Source organism: Equus caballus, chromosome 30 (assembly GCF_041296265.1).
Source record: "Equus caballus isolate H_3958 breed thoroughbred chromosome 30, TB-T2T, whole genome shotgun sequence".
In the NCBI taxonomy this organism is placed as follows: Eukaryota; Metazoa; Chordata; class Mammalia; order Perissodactyla; family Equidae; genus Equus; species Equus caballus.
This window is the reverse complement of record NC_091713.1, coordinates 24,760,210-24,780,044: the sequence shown is the minus strand read 5'-3', so window position 1 is coordinate 24,780,044 and position 19,835 is coordinate 24,760,210. Positions and strand designations below refer to the sequence as shown.

The following is a 19,835-nucleotide window of genomic DNA, read 5'->3' as shown; positions in this document are numbered from 1 at the left end:
CGCTTTGCTTGTTTAAAAGCAGCTCAAATATACGCTGGGATTCAAGCAAAAAATTTTTGGGGCTAAAAATTTCTGAGAGCTATTTCACAAAATGGATTAGTTGGCACGCACCTAAAGTTCCCTTTATCAACAAATACTTTTTAGTGATTAGATGCATGCCAATTAAACGTAGATTCCATTCATTTCAATTTCCTTATGGATTTACAAGATTATGTTATTTTTTATTTTAAAAGTAGCTTAATACCATTTGGTTGTATAGGTTTCTTCCAGTTTAAGACTATCACATCTTCAAGATTGTCCATTTTGGTCCACCTGGGGGGACCCACTCCTTGAGGTACATCTTCTTTCGTGCTGGCTCTAACAGCTCTGCTGAATGCTCGCCCATAGCTGTTCCACGCAGAAATCCTGTACTCATATGTCATGTAGGGCTCCAGGTTCCTATCTGGAAAGACATAAAATAAATCGGACAGTGAGGTTTTGTTTTAATTTTAATTTTTTACCATCATATTGAAAGTGAATGTCAAAACCTTCAAACTTTTAAAAATAAATGCTTAGTGCTCTAATCCCATTGTGTAAATAACACTTTAATATTTTTATTTTCTAAATCACAAAAAAACATTTTAAGTGTTTGTTAGGCGCAGAAACATGGAGTTGTGTAGAATAGAATTCACCTTTTCTGAACAGAGAAATATGAACGCATTAAAGAAATGGTGAAAAGTATAAGCTCCAGACTAATGTATATTAAGCGTTAATGCTTCACAAGTTCATTTCTCTTTACTTCTGTGTGAGGCAGATTTGCCAACATTCTTTTACAGTTTTATTATAAATTTTACCAATGATTACATTGTTAATATTACTTTATTAAATTATTATATGAGTTATAATGTAGTTGTTATGAAATAAAGGCCTGGAAATTTAGCTTATCATGGTCAGTGAAGAAAAATGAATGCACACTCCACTATAAACCATCTCCGTCCTCCTACAAGCCAGAATTGAGACCAAAACCAAAACAACCAATCTAGTTAAAACAACAAAACTGACCTGCTGAGCTTTTGGGACTGGCAAAACCTTTATTAGATAATCATCCATGTGATTCAACGGTCCCAAAAGTCTTAGATTGGTTTTAAACTTCAATAACTTCAGAATTACAAATGCTACAAATTTACCAAAAATATTACTTGAAAGTCTAATTATTTGAATCTATTTTCCACTCATTTAATCTTGTGATTGTTGACTATGTATGTACATTTGTACTTTTGGGTGGTGGTTTCTGGAGGACCCTTTCTCAGACGGAGGATCCGAAGAGCAGGTCCTCCTCCTTGGCTGCCTGACCACCTGCTCTGTCGCCATCAGACTCAGATTTGATGCTCAGTCCATCCAGTTGGGTTATTTGATCACATTCTCTTTACATGCATCTCCTTACAATAAACCATCCTCTACCTACTTTATAGAATTGGTATGAAAATAAAATGCAATAAGTTATGTGGCAGAACATCATAAAATGTAAATTGCTATACAAATAAGGGAGAATCCTCTGTTTCCATTTGCCCTGGTAAGAAGGTATCTGTCATGACCATCAGTGGGTCCCCAGCTTTCCCTGCTGTCCTAGTCAGAGAACTCCTGGCTAGAGACTACATTTCCCAGTGTTCTTTGCAGGTTGGTGTGGTCACATGACTCAGATCTCAACAACGGAAGGAGCATGGAAGTGATGTGGGCAATGCGTGTATCACCTTTTAGAGGAAATCACTTGCCTTCCATTGGCATTCTTTTTTTTTTTTTAATGTTTTTTGAGGGGGAGGCATATGCGTTGGAGACCCAGACATTTACTTTTTTCTTTCTTTCCTTTTTGAGGAAGATTAGCCCTGAGCTAACATCAGTGACCATCTTCCTCTATTTTATTTGTGGGATGCCTGCCATAGCATGGCTTGATGAGTGGCGCTAATGCCATCAGGCTGGTCCCATTCCATGACCATTCTTAGCCTCTGGATGGGCTGGAACTAGGATGTTGTGGGAACTCAGGCTGCACCACGTGGATGAGGGCGGCACCAGAAGCATGATAAGCCAAAAAATGAAAGGAATCTGGCTCCCTGAATGACTCTGTGGCACTGAGCTGCCCACAGATGGTCATATATTTTTGAATCTCTAAACTATACATTGCTAGTAACTGTTCTTGCATAGTCTTCAAGCCCACATTGCCATTTCCAATTTCAGTGGTGGCAGCTCTCCCTGCGGGCTGCCCTATTCCTTCCTTTACTGCTTTGCATTCTTCTCCTTTTTACTCTCTTCTCTTTCCTCCTTGTGTCTTTGTTTTCCTGTGGGGCCTGGTCTTTCAAAATTGCTCCCAGGCCATAAAAGTACACTTTTGCTTTTCACATGAGTAAGTATTTGTTGAAATTTTGCTTCCCCTCAATAATCTCACTTCTCGGAGCTCTTTTCTTTCTTTGCCAGAATTTCCAGTTTCTCTATTTTGTACGTGGGATGCTGCCACAGCACGGCTTGATGAGTGGTGTGTAGGTCTGCACCTGGGATCGAAACCTGTGAACCTGGGGCTGCCGAAGCAGAGCACTCAAGCTTAATCAATAGCCACCAGGTGGGCTCCCAACTCCTCTTTTTTAAAATATGTAAATTTCCAGTTTTATTGAGATGAAATTGACATACAACATTGCATTAGTTTAAAGAGGACAACATAATGATTTGATATATGCATATTGTGAAATGATCGCCAGAATAAGTTAACATCCCTCACCTCATATAGTTATAATTTTTTTCTTGTAATGACAACTTTTAAGATATACTCTTTTAACAACCCTCAAACACACAATACAATATTATTAACTATAATCACCATGCTGTATATTACATCCACAAAACTTATTTATTTTATAACTGGAAGTTTGTAGCTTTTGACCACCTTTACACGTTTCTACCACCCCCTACCCTCCACCCCTGGCAACAACCACTTTTCTTTTTTGAGACTCTCTACCTCAATATTGTTCTGTATGTTACATGGGGCTAATCTTCCAATAACAGAGGGTTTGGGGTTTTTTGGGGGTATATATGTTCAACATTTACTTTTAATTGCTTAATTGTCCCATACATACTTGTCTTCAATCATTTCTTTAGCCAACAGAGTCATCCTTCAAAAATGCATATGCGATTGTGTCATCCCATTGGTTAAAAAGCTTCATTCAGTATTTACTCATTGCTGCATAAAGCCAAATTGTTTAGCGTGGAGTAAAAGGCCGTCACAATCTAAGCCCTGCTCTGGGGCCTTATCTCCATGACTTTCTCTCTCCTATGGGTACTCCATCCGTATTGAGGGACATGTTTTTCAAAGCTACTGGGCTTTCTCTTGCTTTGTGTCCTTTGCACATGTTGCTGTCTGCCTTGCCTACCTTCTCTTAACCTGACAGGCTCCTACTTGTCCTTCAGTTCTCCACTCAGGCATAATATCCTTCTCGAAGCCTTGCCTAACCTCTCCAATGTGGGCTAGGTGTCTTGGCAGTCCTTTTCAAAAGCATCCTCTGCTTACTTTTATCATAGGACTTACATGCACACCATTTCTCACATTATGGTGTAATTACGTATTCATTTTCCTGTCTTTTCATATAGTCTTCAAATTCCTGATGGAAATTAGTTTGTCTTTCTAGCTATTGGTCCTAGTATAGTAACTGGTTATTGGCAAGGATTTAATAATTGTTTTTTGATAAATGAATGACTGTATGAATGAATGAATTCTGATCAGCATTGGTAGCACCAGTTTTTAACTGTAAGTTTCTAAAAAAGGCTGACTTCTTAGTCTAAATTGATCTCAATAGAATTTGTTTTAGCATCACTTGAATGCTTAATTTTTTTTCATGAGAAAGAAAATTTTGTTATTTTTCTTATGCGATTTATAGTATTTTTCTGGTAGGCAAAGAAATAGGAAATATGGATGTTAAAATCCCTCATAATATTATATCATTAGGTGGAAACATCTATTCTCTGCTGGAAAGGCTATTGCAAATATGTCTCAAAAGCCCTTCAAAATCTTGACCTTGATTACAAAGAGCAGATAAAAGTAGGGAACTGTCTTAGATGGAAACCCAATCATTTTTATTTAAGTTTATTTTCAAATTTTTTTCATAGTTGGAAAGGAATTTATTTATTTATTTTTTTATTGAGGTAACTGGTGTGTAACATTATATAAATTTCAGGTGTACATCGTTATACTTCGACTTCCATTTAGACTACCTTGTATTTACCACCAAAAGTCTAGTTTGCATCCGTCAGCATACAAATGTCCCCTGTCCTCCTTTTGCTCTCTCCTGACTGCCTTCCCCTCTGGTAACCACCTATCTGGCCTCTGCATCTATGTGTTTGTTTGTTATAGTTTTTTTAAAAAATCTTTTAGATAAATGACATCCTATGGTATTTGTCTTTCTTTGATATTTCACTTAGCACAATACCCTCAAGGTCTGTCCATGTTATCACAAATGGCAAGATTTCATCCTTTTTATGGCTGAGTACTATTCCATTGTGTGTGTGTGTGTGTGTGTGTGTGTGTGTGTATCCATATATAGAGACAGACAGATAGATACATACCATATATTCTTTATCCATTCATCTGTTAATGGGCACTTAAGTCGTGAAAGCCAATCATTTTTAAATGAGGGTCCCTGACTTAAATCTATACTGGGGGTGGGAGGACATTGGAGGGGTAGATAAGTGGCCTCTATCCTGAGGCCTCTCCCAATGAAATGTATTCCAGTAAGTATTTTTTTTGCATGCTTACAGTGTGCTAAAGCCCAAAATGAAGGTGAACGAGGATGTCCTATTCACATGGATATTTCCATCTAATAGGAAAGATGGGACGAATGCATAAGACACATGGTGAGGTGGTGAATGTTGTGACGATGTACACAGAGGAGACAGGGGCCTGGACTTGGGATGCCTGCACCCAGGACATGAATCTTGCCCTAGGCCTTGAGTATGATGGTGAAGGAGGATATTTCAGGTGGAAGGAACAGCTTGAGGGAGGCTTGGAGCTCTCTGAAACGAGCACCTCTACCATGTGGAGTCTTGTCAATCTGCAGCTCTTGACGATGACATGGTTTGAATCTGACTTCTTACCACAGCAAGTTACTTTCACAGATCTGAGTGTCAGTTTCCTCATCTGTGAAATGATCATACTTACCTGATTGCTTTCTGGGTAAATTAACGTAAGGTTTTAAAGCACCTAGCATAGCCCTGGAACTAAATAATGGTCAATAAACTTTATTCCTTCCTTCCTCCTTAATCTATGCTCTCCCATCCAAGTATCTTGCCTTACTTTTTGCATGCCTGAGGTTTGCCATCATCGCCCATCATTGGTTGAATACAAGGCAGAATAATGAGTCCTGATAGAATAGAACAGTTTTTTGTTTATTTAACCTTAGCTTGCTTGAATTACGTCACTTAAAAGTATTCTGTTTGATTGTAGATGATATATATATATGTACATACACACACACAGCTACACACTCACACTTAATTTTTCAAAAGACAGAAACAAACTCTGTAGGGACTTAAGTAAATGGATGAATAATAAAAATTTAATAGATGGCAGAACTCTTTTGAGGATGACCCGAAACTTTACAGTGTTTTTCACTTGGCTCAGCCAGGCCTGAGAACCACTATTTTGGGCTAATTCAGTGGGGGCCGAGATGGGGCTTGGAAATTAATCTTTTCAATAACTGTGAAGGTTATTGTTCTCAGATGATGGCCATCTTGGGGAAACACCAGGCTGTGGGAGCATGCCTACTCTGGACCCAGACCCAAGATCAGGAAAGGGAAATTGACTTTACACTGAGTCGTCCGCCCCTTCGTCAGAATAATGCTGCCAGGTCTCACTATCGATCAGTCAGGATCCTTCCTCTTTTCTCCTGGCAAGTATAGCAACGTTCATTCATTGCGTTTCTTGAAAGTCTGCATTCAAACTTTTGAGAAAGAAACTTGGGCTCATTGAAAATTAACAGGATACACCATAAAAGGGCACATAACTTATTTATTTCTCTGTTCTTCATTCTCTACAGATTTACTTTAAAATACTATACATCCTTATTTAAAGTTAGCCTTTAAAAAAATTTAAACTACTAACTTTGAACAAATCCAGATTATGCCTTTAATTGTCTTGTAACTAGCTGGACCACAAGTATGATGGAATTAATTGATAGTAGGTTAAGAAGGGAGATGATGTTGGAGAGAAATTAATCTGTATTTTCTGTAGCTTTTCGCTACCCCTGCTAAGCTAGGGGCAGGGGGCTCCCTTTCTGTTACCTGTAAAGGAGAATGTGTTTACACTTCCTGTATGAACTGTCTCTTCCGCAGATGAGCATACTTCTTCGATTGACGTTTTCCCCGTAGAATTGTGAGATCCTCTTATCACAGTACATACGTGACTGGTAAAGTTGAAATCACACCTGCCACAATGCGCTGTGGCTTCCATGGATGCTGGGCAGAGAGTCCGGCACTCTGTGGGTTCCTAAGTCAAGTGTTAGAGATGGGGAGAGAGGGAGAAGAGGATTTTAAATTTCATTTAGACACATGGGGTAGGTTTTAACAATTTTCAAATGAAATTTTCTTTCCCCTAGTTCATGAATGCATATTTTAACATTCATTAGAAGAAATGAACATATTCTGTACACTAGAAAGAACAGTTACTTTGAAATGGCACCGATGTGGATTCAAAATTCAGTTTTGCAACTTTCTAGTTCTGTGACCTTGAGCAAGTCGCTAATGTTCTCAAAGGCTCAGCTTTTTCAGTGAGAAAATGGAAATTAGATTTACCACACAAGGTTGTTGTGTGAATCAAATGAGATAACACCTGCAAATGCCTTACACTTAGTAGATACACCTTAAATAATAACATTTGTCGCTATTTTACTATTGTTACTTTGACAGTTTCCTAATGGAGTTTTAGAGAAAATCAAGAATTGGATATTCGAGGATCTGTACTTCCTGTGCTGTTGGGAATATTGGACTCATAAATACCCTCATCCAAGTTTTAGAAAATCTAAATAGTTCGTGAACTGTCATTATAATTACTATTGTTTATATTTGTAAACTTTGATGAATCTCTGGATTGTTTATAGTTATTGATAAGTACCAGTGTGTTCTAATCTCACAAAATGAAATACTCCATCATCCCAAATTACAGGATATATAAATAAGGCAATATTCTATAATGCAGAGCTTGACTTTATCTATACTTTACATAGGTAGTATAGTGTATTTAAAATAATTTTTGCTACTTAAAATTGATCTACATGCAACCTCTCTCTTACATAAGTTAAATTACTATCGCAATGGTGGTCAAAATAAAGTTGCTTCAGAAAAATATAGTAAGACTTCCATTTAAATAAGATGAATTGAACAGCTGCATTTATATCCACTTCCTCCTAAAGCCCAATCAAATGACAGCAAAGGAATATCGAAAGTCTAAAGGAACTAACCCACACAGGACAGCTCAAACATCTTTGGGAGCTGGGAAGTACACGGATATGGCAGACACAATGCCATGTGACCAGTTGTGTCCATGTTTCTCTTTTGTCCCTGGGAATATTAGATTTTCAAGTCCAGTTGCCATAAGAGGAGTCATGGGACTAGAAATTGTGTGACTAGTATACAGAAAGGATGCATTCTGCAGCCAAGTAAGACCCATAAACGCGCAAGCAGACAATTTCTCCTCCTTTCCACCGTGGCCTGAGTCCACAAGGTGCAAAGGGCTTGGGTTCCTGAGACGTTGCTTGGAGGAAACTGCTTGACTCACATTGGATGGCAATGTGAAAACATTTTTTTAAAGAAGTTAATTCTGTTGAGCCATTCCTTACATGAGTACATCTGTTTTTTCCTCAGCATCATTCAGTGTGTCCTGGCTAAAACATAAATTAGTACTTTGAAGTTGGATGTTGCCTTAACAACCACAAGAAGACCCTAAAATATGTAGCAATGGCTTAGTAGTTAAGCAGCCAGTGGGAAAGAACTCCATGTTGGTGTTTGGGAGGTTGGGGACCTCCGTTATGCTGTCACAAATATTCAGTAAAACTGTGCCCTGGAACAAGACTTGAAGTCAGCCAAGTGCTCCTGAGCTCACAGCTCTAGGGGAAGAGGTCGTAAGCTGGAACATTAGCAGAACGTGTATGTTGTTACTAGCTGCGTATGGCAAAGCATCGCAAAATGAGATAAGCTTAGAAAAGAATTGATGAAATTAAAAGGAACAGAGAGGGTCCACTGGAAGGAGTAAACCAGACGCCAGAGTGGGAAAATGAAATAAAAGTCTGTATTTGTACAGTGAGAACCTGAGTTTCCTTTCTCACTGGGTTCCTCATATGCTGGCAACAGGCATACATACCATCCCCACCCAGCATGGAGGAGTAAGACTGAGTCATTACTTGTAAAGTAAAAATACTTGTTAAGGATTCTTGGTCATGTGGTTCCTTGACAAAAAGTCATTCTGCCCCTTGATTAACCCATTGTGCTCCCCACTAATGGATGCCCAAGCATAGTGAGATTTCAATCAGCCCCCAATGGAAAGAAGAGATTTTACATCATGGAAAAAGGAAGCCAGAGGAAGCAGAAACAAAGCAAGGAAAAGAAAACTAAAATAGCTCCAAACGAACAAGTGAGATAATTCAAGGAATCAAGTAAACAAACAATAAAAAAGCAACAATAGAATTCATATTTCCAGAAGGATAAAAGAGGTATTCCACGAATGAAACAAGAGGAGGATGCGTGAATAAATAACAATCAGCAAGCAAGAAAGAGCCTTAAAAACTAAAACTAAAAAAAACCTAAAAGAAACCCTACAACAAATCAATAGAAAGGTTGGAAGATAAAGTTAAGGCAATATTTCATCAAACTGAGAAAGATGCAGATTTAATCGGCAGGCAAGAAACAAGAAGAAAAAATAAAACATCAGCTTAGGAAGTCCAACATCCAACTAATGAGTGAAAACAGAGGTAAAAGAGGAAGGAAATTGTCAAAGAAATAGTCACGTTCTCCAGAACTGAAGGTTATGAGACGCCACACTGAAAAAGTCCACAAAAAGCCCATTATTATAAAAATGAATATGAATAATAATGATAATGATAATATCATCCACATAAAAGCACATTGTCAGGAAATTTTGGAAAAGCAGGATAAAAAGAATGCCTTAAAAACTTTTATAGGAAAAACAACATGATCAACTATAAAGAGACAGGACTGGAAATAGTAATGGAAGTGCAAAAATGCAGAAATGCCTTCAAAATCCTGAGTAGAAATAAATTTTAACCTTGGATTTTATACCTAGCCAAGCTATCAATCCAGTGGGAGGGGAGAATAATAATTTAGACATCAGGCTCTCAAAAAATTTACCTTTCATGCACTTGTACCCAGGAAGATAATTCCCCAAGAGAAGGGAGTAAGGTGAGAAAGAGGGACAGTTGGGGTTCAGAACACAGGGAGACCAACACAGGAGAGGATGGAGAGGAATTCCCAAACTAATAGCTTCAAGAGGACCCACTGGATAGCTGTGCAGAAATCCCAGTGTGATCCAGCCAGACTGGAGACGGGATGGAAGTCTCCAGGGAAACAAAATGGAGTCTATGGCTTCAGCTTTACTTATAGGACATGGGTTGATGTAGCATTCAGAAATATTCTCCTAATCATGGTAATTTAAATATGAATTTTAAATAGAACTGATAATTGGCCTTCATAAAGCCAATTCGAGCCAATTTAAAGGATCATGGACATAACTGTGAACATCTTTCTTAAATAATGGAAACTATAGTTTCCTGAAACAAAAATGAGATGTTAGGCGGAAACAAATGTGAGGAGAGCAATAATGAAATGAACAGTTGTGAGCAACAGTCTCATTTACGAAACTAACAGGTTTCCTATCTTCATTTTTCAAATATGAGTGCCTTTTTATGGAGCATTTTCTTCATAGATGCTTCCTAACTCGTTGTTTTAAAGACACGTTCTTGTAACATCGCCAGCTTTTTTTTTTTTTTTTAATATGGAGGTACTCTGCTGACCTCTCTTACCAGACCCTCTTTATTTATTTATTATTTTTAAAGTTTTTTTTCTTTTTGTTAAGGTATGCTTTTTTTTTTTTTTTTGGTAAAGAAGATTGGCCCCGAGCTAACATCTGTTGCCAATCTTCCTCTTGTTTTTTTCTCCCCAAAGCCCCAGTACATAGTGGTATATCCTGGTTGTACATCCTGCTAGTTCTTCCATGTGGGATGTCACCACAGCATGGCTTGATGTGTGGTGTCTAGGTCTGCACCCAGGATCTGAACCAGCAAACCTTGGGCTTCCGAAGCAGAACATGAACATTTAACCATTATGCTACTGGGCCAGGCCCATCGCCAGGTTTTAAGACCGGAAAATACTACGTATTTAAGAAAAATGTTCTAGGCCAAACTTTTGAAAACATTGGCCTGGAATAAGCTTAAACTTCCGGAACACAGCGTTGGATATATTTCTTTCATAGAACTGATTAATTGAAGTTGCATAGATGATCGATTTTGGGGCTGGCTGTGACATAGTGGTTAAGTTCCCACGCTCTGTGTCATCGGCCAGGGGTTCACAGGTTTGGATCCCGGGTGTGGACCTACGCATTGCTTATCATGGCAGGCATCCAAAATATAAAGTAGAGGAAGATGCGCACAGATGTTAGCTCAGGGCTAATCTTCCTCAAAAAAAAAAAAAAAAAAGGTAGGACCAATTTTTAAGGAATTTTTGTAGACAAAAACTATTTTTGGTGGGTATTTTGTATGATTATTCTCTTCATTAAATACCTATTATCTTCAACAACTTTATGTATTTTCTTCATGTTCATTGCTACAAAGCGCATGCTGGGGGCCCTAATAATCTCAAGATTTATTTTACATCCCACAGTATATGATGTCTACACAACAATTGTATAGTTGCTTCAGTCACTAAGAGCCCTTCCATTGTCTGTGACCAAAACACCCATTTTGAGTCGTCTCCCGATCACAAATTACTACAGAACATGGTAGGGTGTTCTCTTCTTAAATGTCCATAATCCTTTCCTTCAAATGGTAGGTTGCTGGAATCCTGGGTCAAGTTTAATGCTAACAAACATGACATTGCTGTGTGTGAAGTATCTTTGTATATAAACATAAATGATACACCCAAAGGCAGATCCACTTTTGTGGTTGACAGGCCTTTGTTCATCTCGCATTGTTGCAAGGAATGCACTGTAAACACAACTAAGTGAATGTGCTGGATATAAGGTCTCTATACAAGGAAAGCGGTGGATGACAGGTGGGAGGTCTAGAGGGAAGAAGCTGGAATTTCCTTCCGTCTCCCTCTACAGCAACCCCGGGCATGAAATGGCGCCATGCAGAGGTCCCAGACAACTTCCTTTGGCGCACAGACTCTCTGTTCTACACTAATCTGAAGTGCTGGCTGAAGCTTCCTCAGAACAGCTAATCATTATTAATTCCTTTAGAATTCATTGCAATAACATCAATCACAGCGAACTCATTTGGTATTAATATGGATGTAATGTGAAAATGAATAATGCACACAGGAGTTTTTACATTCCTGTTTTAGAAAAATAGTTATGAACAATGTATTTCTCTTTCCATTGTCAAATCAGCGCCTCGGAGAGGTTTTCCATCAATTACCTTCATCATCATTCCAGTCGAAATCTCGTCAGAGCAAACATATTTCAAAGGATTATATCCAACTCCATTACAGCATTTCTGGCTCTTTGGAATAAGTTCAGTCTCACAGCATTTTACTGGCACCGGGTCATTCTTTTTAACATGTGCTTTAGACTCTCCACTGGAAGCTGAGCAGCATATGGTATCTGACATATTCACATAATCCTGCCCACAACAGAACATCCCTGCAACAATAAAATGTTATATATGAATATGAAATTTAAAAAAAGGGAAGAAAAAGGAGGTTGCTGTAAAGCTTGGTATAAAAACGTCAGACTCAGGCAGTTGCTGAAAGGGTACCTCAGGTAGCATTTCCTTACCAAGATGATTTAAAAGTGCTGTGAGGGTCCTTCTTACCAAGAGAACTAGGCACTAATTAGGTAAAGAACACACAAGAGGAAGTGTTCCAAAATGACTCAGCGGGGCCAGACTTCTCCCAAACTCCCCACAAATAGATCTGATTTCTGTCATAAGAATTGCCTGCCCATTTTGTGATGAGAACATCTTGTTGCAGAAGAAGGGGTAGTTAAACTAGATGGACTCGCAAGAAATGTCTAGAAATTCACAAGGGAGAAAAGGTCACCCAAGCACTCCGGGATAAGAGGCTAGACAGAATGGAGGGGCAGCACCATCCTAGAACTGGAGACGTGGTGGTAGGAGTCTTGTAAGTTTTTACCTGGCTTTGTCTAGGGTACAAACATTTGCTTCTTGTGAGTCCAGCAGCAATGGTAACCGTTCTTTCTTCATGAGATAGATCTGTATTCAAGTTCAGTTGAGCACGCTCACGGAACAAGTCAACCCTTTGGCCACCATTTGTATCCTAGACCCATCACTAGACATGGGTAGGGGGCTGGGGACAGTGACAGAAAGACCTCGGAGGGAGGACCATTGATCTCTACCTCTCCATGAAAGACATGTGCGCCTGAGATACATCCTTTCTCCCACCGAATTCACTTTAACTGCCTGTGTTCACATCACTTCGATCTCGCCATAGAAGAGATACAGCAGAAATTTAGACATAAAAACCTCAATAAATAAACAATACCCTAGAGGCAGATTAAGCTAGAAATTAAGGTGCCTATCACCCATGTCACAGTGCTATCATATGAGAATTTATATCCAGTTATATAGCAGCACAATGTAATGAATGACTTATTTTAATTAGAATTTTGTTTATTTCTTATTAGTCCTGCCTGATAACATAAAGAACTTCAACTTCAACGAGGCCTGGGGTCCTGTATTGTTTAACCTGGTCCTATACAAACACCTACATTATGAAAGACACTCCTAATAACAGACCAATGAGTTTTAAGTGCTTTTTAAAAAAAAATTATTGAAAGTAGACGCTGCCTTGGCACATGCCTTAAGAAAGATGTTTGTCCACATATGACTCCAAAGAACCCGCTCATTGATCTTTCCACTTTAAAAAATATCTCCCAATATTTTAAATTTTTTATTTATGATTAGTGATATACAACGATCATAACTGAGTTTTGACACACCATGTTGAAATGTGAGTACTGTTCAAAGTAATTGGTTTACAGGTAATTATAAAGTAATAATAATAGTTGTTTTAACGTTTCCAGGAAAAAGTTCTTTCAAATATATACACACAGCAGGGTTATCATTGCAGTGCAAGTCTCGATTATGATGAGTGAAAATGACATATATCTAATACACACACATACATAAAATAAAAAGAAAACCCACAGCTTCAAGTTTTATATTGTTTTGACCTTTTTTTTTTTTTGCTGCTTTCTAATCAGACATTTAAATATAACCTTGGGTTCGTTACTGTCATCTTTTTCTCTAGCAGTTTTCTTAAAATAATTCACGTTTCTATTTTAAAGAGCAATCAAAATCCGAAAACCGGCCCTTTAGGGAGCAGAATACATTCTTCCTCTCAACTCCTAAATTACTTTATGGTTTCACCAGGCTTTAAGTATAAAATCAAAATTCAGACATTGACCTAATTCGAAACTCGTAATCAGTCATCTGCTCGCTCTCAGGGACTTTTGACAGGTCAACTAAAATTTTGATAATGAACTGTTTTGCCACTAGAAAAAAAGGATGCTTTCTTTCACAAAGAGCTTCATCTTTGTTTCACTGAATTAAAATTTTCAGCCAAGATTTCGCTCACATAACAAGAAGTGACTCCCTTTCGAGTTTCTTTGGTAAACCATTACTTCTTTAATTATTATCAACCTTGTTCCAGTGTGATAAATTGCTAATTACTTAATACCCTAATCAGCGTTCATTCTTTGCACAGATAAACTGTGACAGTGCCATTAATTCAAATAGTAATTTCACTTAATGGCCAGAACGGCACACCAGATTTTTATGCAGCATTTTCTGAAGACTGCATCCATCACTGCAATATTCTGACATAAAGATGTCTGACGTGCACTAACTCACTTAGGGAGAGCAGATGTTGCTGAGCAGAGTTTGGTAGTAATTCCCATAGTGCATCACTTCAGCATGAATGAGCTGCAAATTCAGAGACAGACAATCTTGTGAAACTGCATTGCAATAACTTTTGACCTCTACCTAATTTATCACATGTAGCGCTTGACTTTTGAACTTTGACACACAGAACGCACCATTTTAAATATGCCCAAAGAAAAACAAAATAAGTCATATATTATTGATGGATTGATCTATTCTTTCCAGAGGTTCTTCATTAAATTTGTATAAAGGTAGAGATGCTCTTTGAACAAGAGGCAGATGTTATTAAAGCGGTACAGGATGCACTGAACTATTAGACATTTATTTTTGAGATCAAATAGCATCTATTGTCTTTCAAAACAGCATATATCTCCAATGGATGGCTTCCATTGCATTGGATACAACTGAGGATATAGTAGAGGAAAGAATTTTTTACTCACAATATTATGAATATTGCAAATATCTTACCAACACTTATTTAATGTCTATTGCTGAAAAAGAAAGTATTGAGAAACATACAGGCCTGACGAATTCCTAAATTGTTAAATCTGCAAAACAAGTGCTCCAAGTTTCTAAAAAAAGAGCAAGAATCATGACTCATGCTTTTGAGATAAAAACAGGACAGTAGTCAAGAACAGAGTCCAGAATATGACCACTCATTGTGGAACTCTAGGATGGAGCACGGGAACCACATTTTAAGCCAAGGGATTATATTTTAGGTCTAGAAGAATGAAAAAAAAAGATTTGTGAATAGTCGTTCTCAGGACAAACATAAAATTGGTGGCAGAGCACGAAAGAAAGGAAATGTGTGCTTGCCTTCGCCAGTAGATGGCTCTATAGTTACCATCACAAAAATGAGAAAGAGTAGAGCAAAAAGGCTCCCCCAAATCGTTGCAAAATATTTTACAGCAATTACACATCACACTTCTCAAAAATTCATTATGTCATATGGAAATCTTCCCAGGAAATATTCCACACCACTTTTACACCTTGAGTTTCTGTGCTATATTCCCCTCTGCAAAGTTCCCAAATTCCACCTTAGGTAACAAACAGCAGCAGCCATTCATTCTTCCGAAGTCCAAACCCACAACATGAAAACTCAGTATTCTATTCCCAAACAATTTCAACCCAGAGTTTCATATCAAAGCCTTCATGGACAACATTTACAAAAGAAATAAGATACTGTGTTTCAAACGTCTGTGGTGATCAGTTTCTTACGGCTAAAAGAGAATCCTGTCCTCTTTGAATGATAGAGAGTTTTTAATGTTCATCCTTTAATACCAAGAGATATAATCAAGTCCATGCCAAGATTAATGGCATCAGTGATAAAACCATGTAAGCAAACACTAAGAATAAGGGCAATAAAGAGGTTTAAAATATATTCAAAGAAAATGGTTAAGAATACATAGCCACTGTAATGACAAGCCTGACTTTCATCCCAAGGTACGTGTATAACACTCCTGCACAACTCGTCTGCCCAAGGAGAGCACTAAAAACATAAACGCTACCCCAGCACTTCTGTTCCAACAGCATCTGTTAATTCACTCCATTTATAAAATACATATTGACAAAGACAACTGAACTGGGACCAGGGAGATCTGATTTGGTGTGAGAAAGTCAATTCAATGTGATTTTGTTAAAGGGCTCCTGCAGGCAAATAAAAGAGTTTAAGTAATAAAATACATAAAGAGATGTTTTACGAGCCAGCCTGGTCTTGTGGCAGGCACACAACGCCAGGCAGGGAGAGAGGCCAGGCTTAGGAACAATATTATGAGATCCAAACCCTTGTGTAGCAGGTATGGTGTTGCGAGGTTGAGGAGAAAAAGGGCCAGATGGATATTCTGAAAGGTCATTAAGGTCACAGTCATTAGGGGCGACAGGAGGGAGAGGCAGCAGAGAGGGAAAAAAGACAAGCTGAACGTGTCTATTTTCAGTGAAACCTGCAGGAAGGTCAAGAGAATAGAAAGAGATTTTTTCCTTTTTTAAAGGATCATGCCTTCAGTCCACCATGATTACCAAAATTGGTGGAACCGCCACTGTCATGAATGTCATGAGAAACTCTAATGCTAATCTTGATTCACAGCAGTTGAGGAGTGTCATGATTTGCTTAAGAAATGTTTGACTAGCATAGAACATCATATTGAAGTAAATAAAAAAATGATTCTGAAATTTGGGTCTTTGGATGGACTTCAAGGGTATATGAAATGGCAGGCAAAATTTTTGTGTGGAGTCTATATAATATTATTTGAAGTGAGGGTTTGTCACTTTCAAAAGATTCTAAAGGGAGAGTATGGCCCCCAAAAGATTAAGAAGCATTGCCCAAGTAGACAGTAACCTCTACTCCATTTCTTAGAAAAGCTATGCTCTACTTTTTTGGCAATAGTGTTCTGACTTACCTTTCCTTCTCCTTCATATTTGTTCTGCCACTCAAATCTAATTTATTTCCTTAAGTCACTGTTCTTATCATCACATTGACTCTTCCCTGAGTACTAAATAATGTTCAAATCCTTTTGCCTACTCAGATTTATCTCTATTTCCTAACCCATGACGTACACCTCCAATAAACCCAACTGCTCCCTATGACTTGGACATGCTCTGCAGATAGTTAATTTCACACTTTAGCTCAAGCTATGCCCTTTTGTTGAAACGTCTTTCTTCTATCCACATGTCTCAAAATCCTACTCATTGTTTGAGGTTCCAATCTGATGGTTCAGCTTTTTTCGTTACCTTGGCTGGAATGATCTCTCAGTCTTAAGAATATGCTTGTATTCATCCCCCTTTCTGGTGCATGTTTAACCTTACAGGTACTTTTCTTCTTGATTAGATTGTAAGTCCTTAAGGATAAAGATGGAATCTTAGCCCTTTTTACACTCACAAAGCACCAAGAATGATATCTTGAACATAGTCACTATATTGTACATAGTATTGAACGAAAGAATATGGCAATTGACTAAAAACAAAAGTAACAGATGAGCAAAGATGCTAATGTAAGACATTTTGCTGCTATTTTAAAACTCTGACCCAGTATGGTATGAGGGAGGGCAACACTTTGACCTCCCCCAACCCGGCAACCATGGTCTGTCTTTTTTTTTTTTTTTTTTTTTAACATATTTTGGTGTATTTATTAATAGTCTTTTTTCTTATGAATCCTTTTATTTACAATACAGTTGTAATAAATAATGGATATACAATTCTACAGTTTACTTTTTTTGTAGCTTTTTTTAAATTAAGGTTATGAAAGTTAACATCCTTGTGAAATTACTGTTGTACATCATTATTAGTCATGTTGTAGGTACACCACTTCACCCCTAGTGCCCTCCCCCCCACCCCCCTTTCCCCTGGCAACCACCAATGAGTTCTGTTTGTCCATATGTTAACTACCACCTATGAGTGGAGTCATACAGAGTTCGTCTTTCTCTGTCTGGCTTATTTCACTCAACATAATATCCTCAAGGTCTATCCATGTTGTTGTGAATGGGACAACTTTGTTCTTTTTTATGGCTGAGTAGTATTCCATTGTATATATATACCACATCTTCTTTATCCAATCATCAGTTCCTGGGCACTTAGGTTGGTTCCATGACTTGGCTATTGTGAATAATGCTGAGATGAACATAGGGGTGCATGGAACTTTTGGAATTGCTGATTTCAGGTTCTTAGGCTAGGTACTCAGTAGTGGGATGGCGGGGTCATAAGATATTTCTATTCTTAACTTTTTGAGGAATCTCCATACTGTTTTCCATAGTGACTGCACCAGTTTGCATTCCCACCAACAGTGTATGAGGGTTTCCTTTTCTCCAGAGCCTCTCCAACATTTGTCACTCTTGGTTTTGGATATTTTTGCCATTCTAACAGGTGTAAGGTGATATCTTAGTGTAGTTTTGACTTGCATTTCCCTGATGATTAGTGATGATGAGCATCTTTTCATGTGTCTATTGGCCATCCGTATATCTTCTTTGGAGAAATGTCTGTTTATGTCCCCTGCCCATTTTGTAATTGGGCCCCAAGCCGGCAACCATGGTCTATCTTTAATGGACCTGTTTTTTAGCTAAGTCAGAGGAAGAGGTGCTCAACTCGTTAGTCATAGCACAGAGCAACTAATTGCTATGATTTTCTAGTAGAGGTGATTACTGTGCCTTAAAGCAGTGGTTCTCAAAGTTTTGTCTCAGGACCCCTCTTTTTGTTAGTTCCATTGAGTCAACTCTGACTCTTGGAGACTCTGTGTATAGCACAGCAGAGCCCAGCCCGGTCATTTTCCTCCATCCTCTCCCCTTCCAGTGCTGTATCAGACAATACTTTGCTGCATTTTTCATGGCCAGTTTCTCCAGAAGAGTGGTCAGGTCCTTCTTCCTGGTCTATCTTAGTCTGGAAGCTCTGCTGAAACCTGTCCACCATGGGTGACCCTGCTGGTATTTGAAATCCCCGTGGTATAGCTTTCAGCATCACAGCAACATGCAGCCACCACAGTATGACAATCGATAGACTGGTGGTGTGGGTCCCTGACCAGGAAACGAACCCAAGTTGTGGCGAGGAGAGTGCTGAATCTTTACCAATAGACCCTCCAGGACCCCTATACACTTTTACAAGTAATCAAGGACTCCAGATAGCTTTTGTTTATATGGGTTACATCTGTTGCTATTTATTGGGTTAGTGCCTAAAACAGAAATTTTTGAACTATGTATTTATTAATTCATTTAAAATAATAATAAATATATACCATGTTAACATAAATATTTATGAAAAATAAATATTTTTCCCAAACTGAGAAAAACTAGTGAGAAGAAAGACATTGTTTTACATTTTTGCAAGCCTCTCTAGCGTCTGGCTTAATAGAGGGAACTGAATTCTCATGTCTGCTTTTGCATTGAACTGTTGCAATATCACATGTCGTGTAACCTCTAGAAATATCCACAGTACACTCATGAGAGAATGAGAGTAGAAAAGGCATAGAATAGTTTAGTATTATGATGAAAATAGTTTTGATCTTATAGACCACCTGCATAGGTCATGAAGACCCTCACGAGTCCCTAGGCCATACTTTAAGAGTCACTGCATTAGTGCTAGTACTTATACACAATACTTTTTCTTCTAACTTTGGAATACATGTGGTGTGTGATCACAGAGAAAAGTTTATGATGTTTCTCTCTCTCTCTCCCGTTTCTTTTTTGGTGAGGAAGGTTGCCCCTGAGCTAACACCTGTTGCCAATCTTTCACTTTTGCTTGATGAAGAGTGGCCCTGAGCTAACATCTGTGCCCATTTTCCTCTATTTCGTATGTGGGACAGCATCACATCACGGTCTGATGAGCGGTGTAGGTCCACGCCCAGGATCTGAACCTATGAACACAGGCCACCGAAGTGGAATGTGCTGAACTTAACCACTATGCTACCAGGCTGGCCCCTGTGATGTCCCTTTTTTTATGGTCATCCAGAAAATATTTGCAACTTGGTAGTTGTATTATATTGGGCCTGCTCATCAGACTTGATGACCACTGATGTGGTTTGGGTTGGAGAGCACCCAAAGCTTGTCCAGGTGTCAGAATGCTCAGAGAGATAAAGACCATGGCCTCTTTAGCCATTTGGATGGAGTTAGAATCCTGTCTTAGGCACAGTGTCAAGAGATTCATGGGAAAATCTCCCAGCATCCCTTGCATTTAGCTGTCGACAGATGATAGCTGAGTTCTAGCCAATGAAAT

At 38.4% G+C, this 19,835-nt stretch overlaps 1 protein-coding gene across 1 annotated transcript in view; it reads right to left on the bottom strand.

The window, feature by feature from the left end:
• Nucleotides 1–19,835, bottom strand: part of USH2A (usherin) — a 747,192-nt gene that overhangs the window by 147,940 nt on the left and 579,417 nt on the right. The window contains exons 51-53 of the mRNA XM_001915645.4: nt 11,658–11,881; nt 6,298–6,502; nt 245–442 (exon numbers count right to left, since the gene is read on the bottom strand). Of these exons, the coding sequence (XP_001915680.3) occupies nt 245–442; nt 6,298–6,502; nt 11,658–11,881 (627 nt within the window). The remainder of the gene's footprint in view (nt 1–244; nt 443–6,297; nt 6,503–11,657; nt 11,882–19,835) is intronic.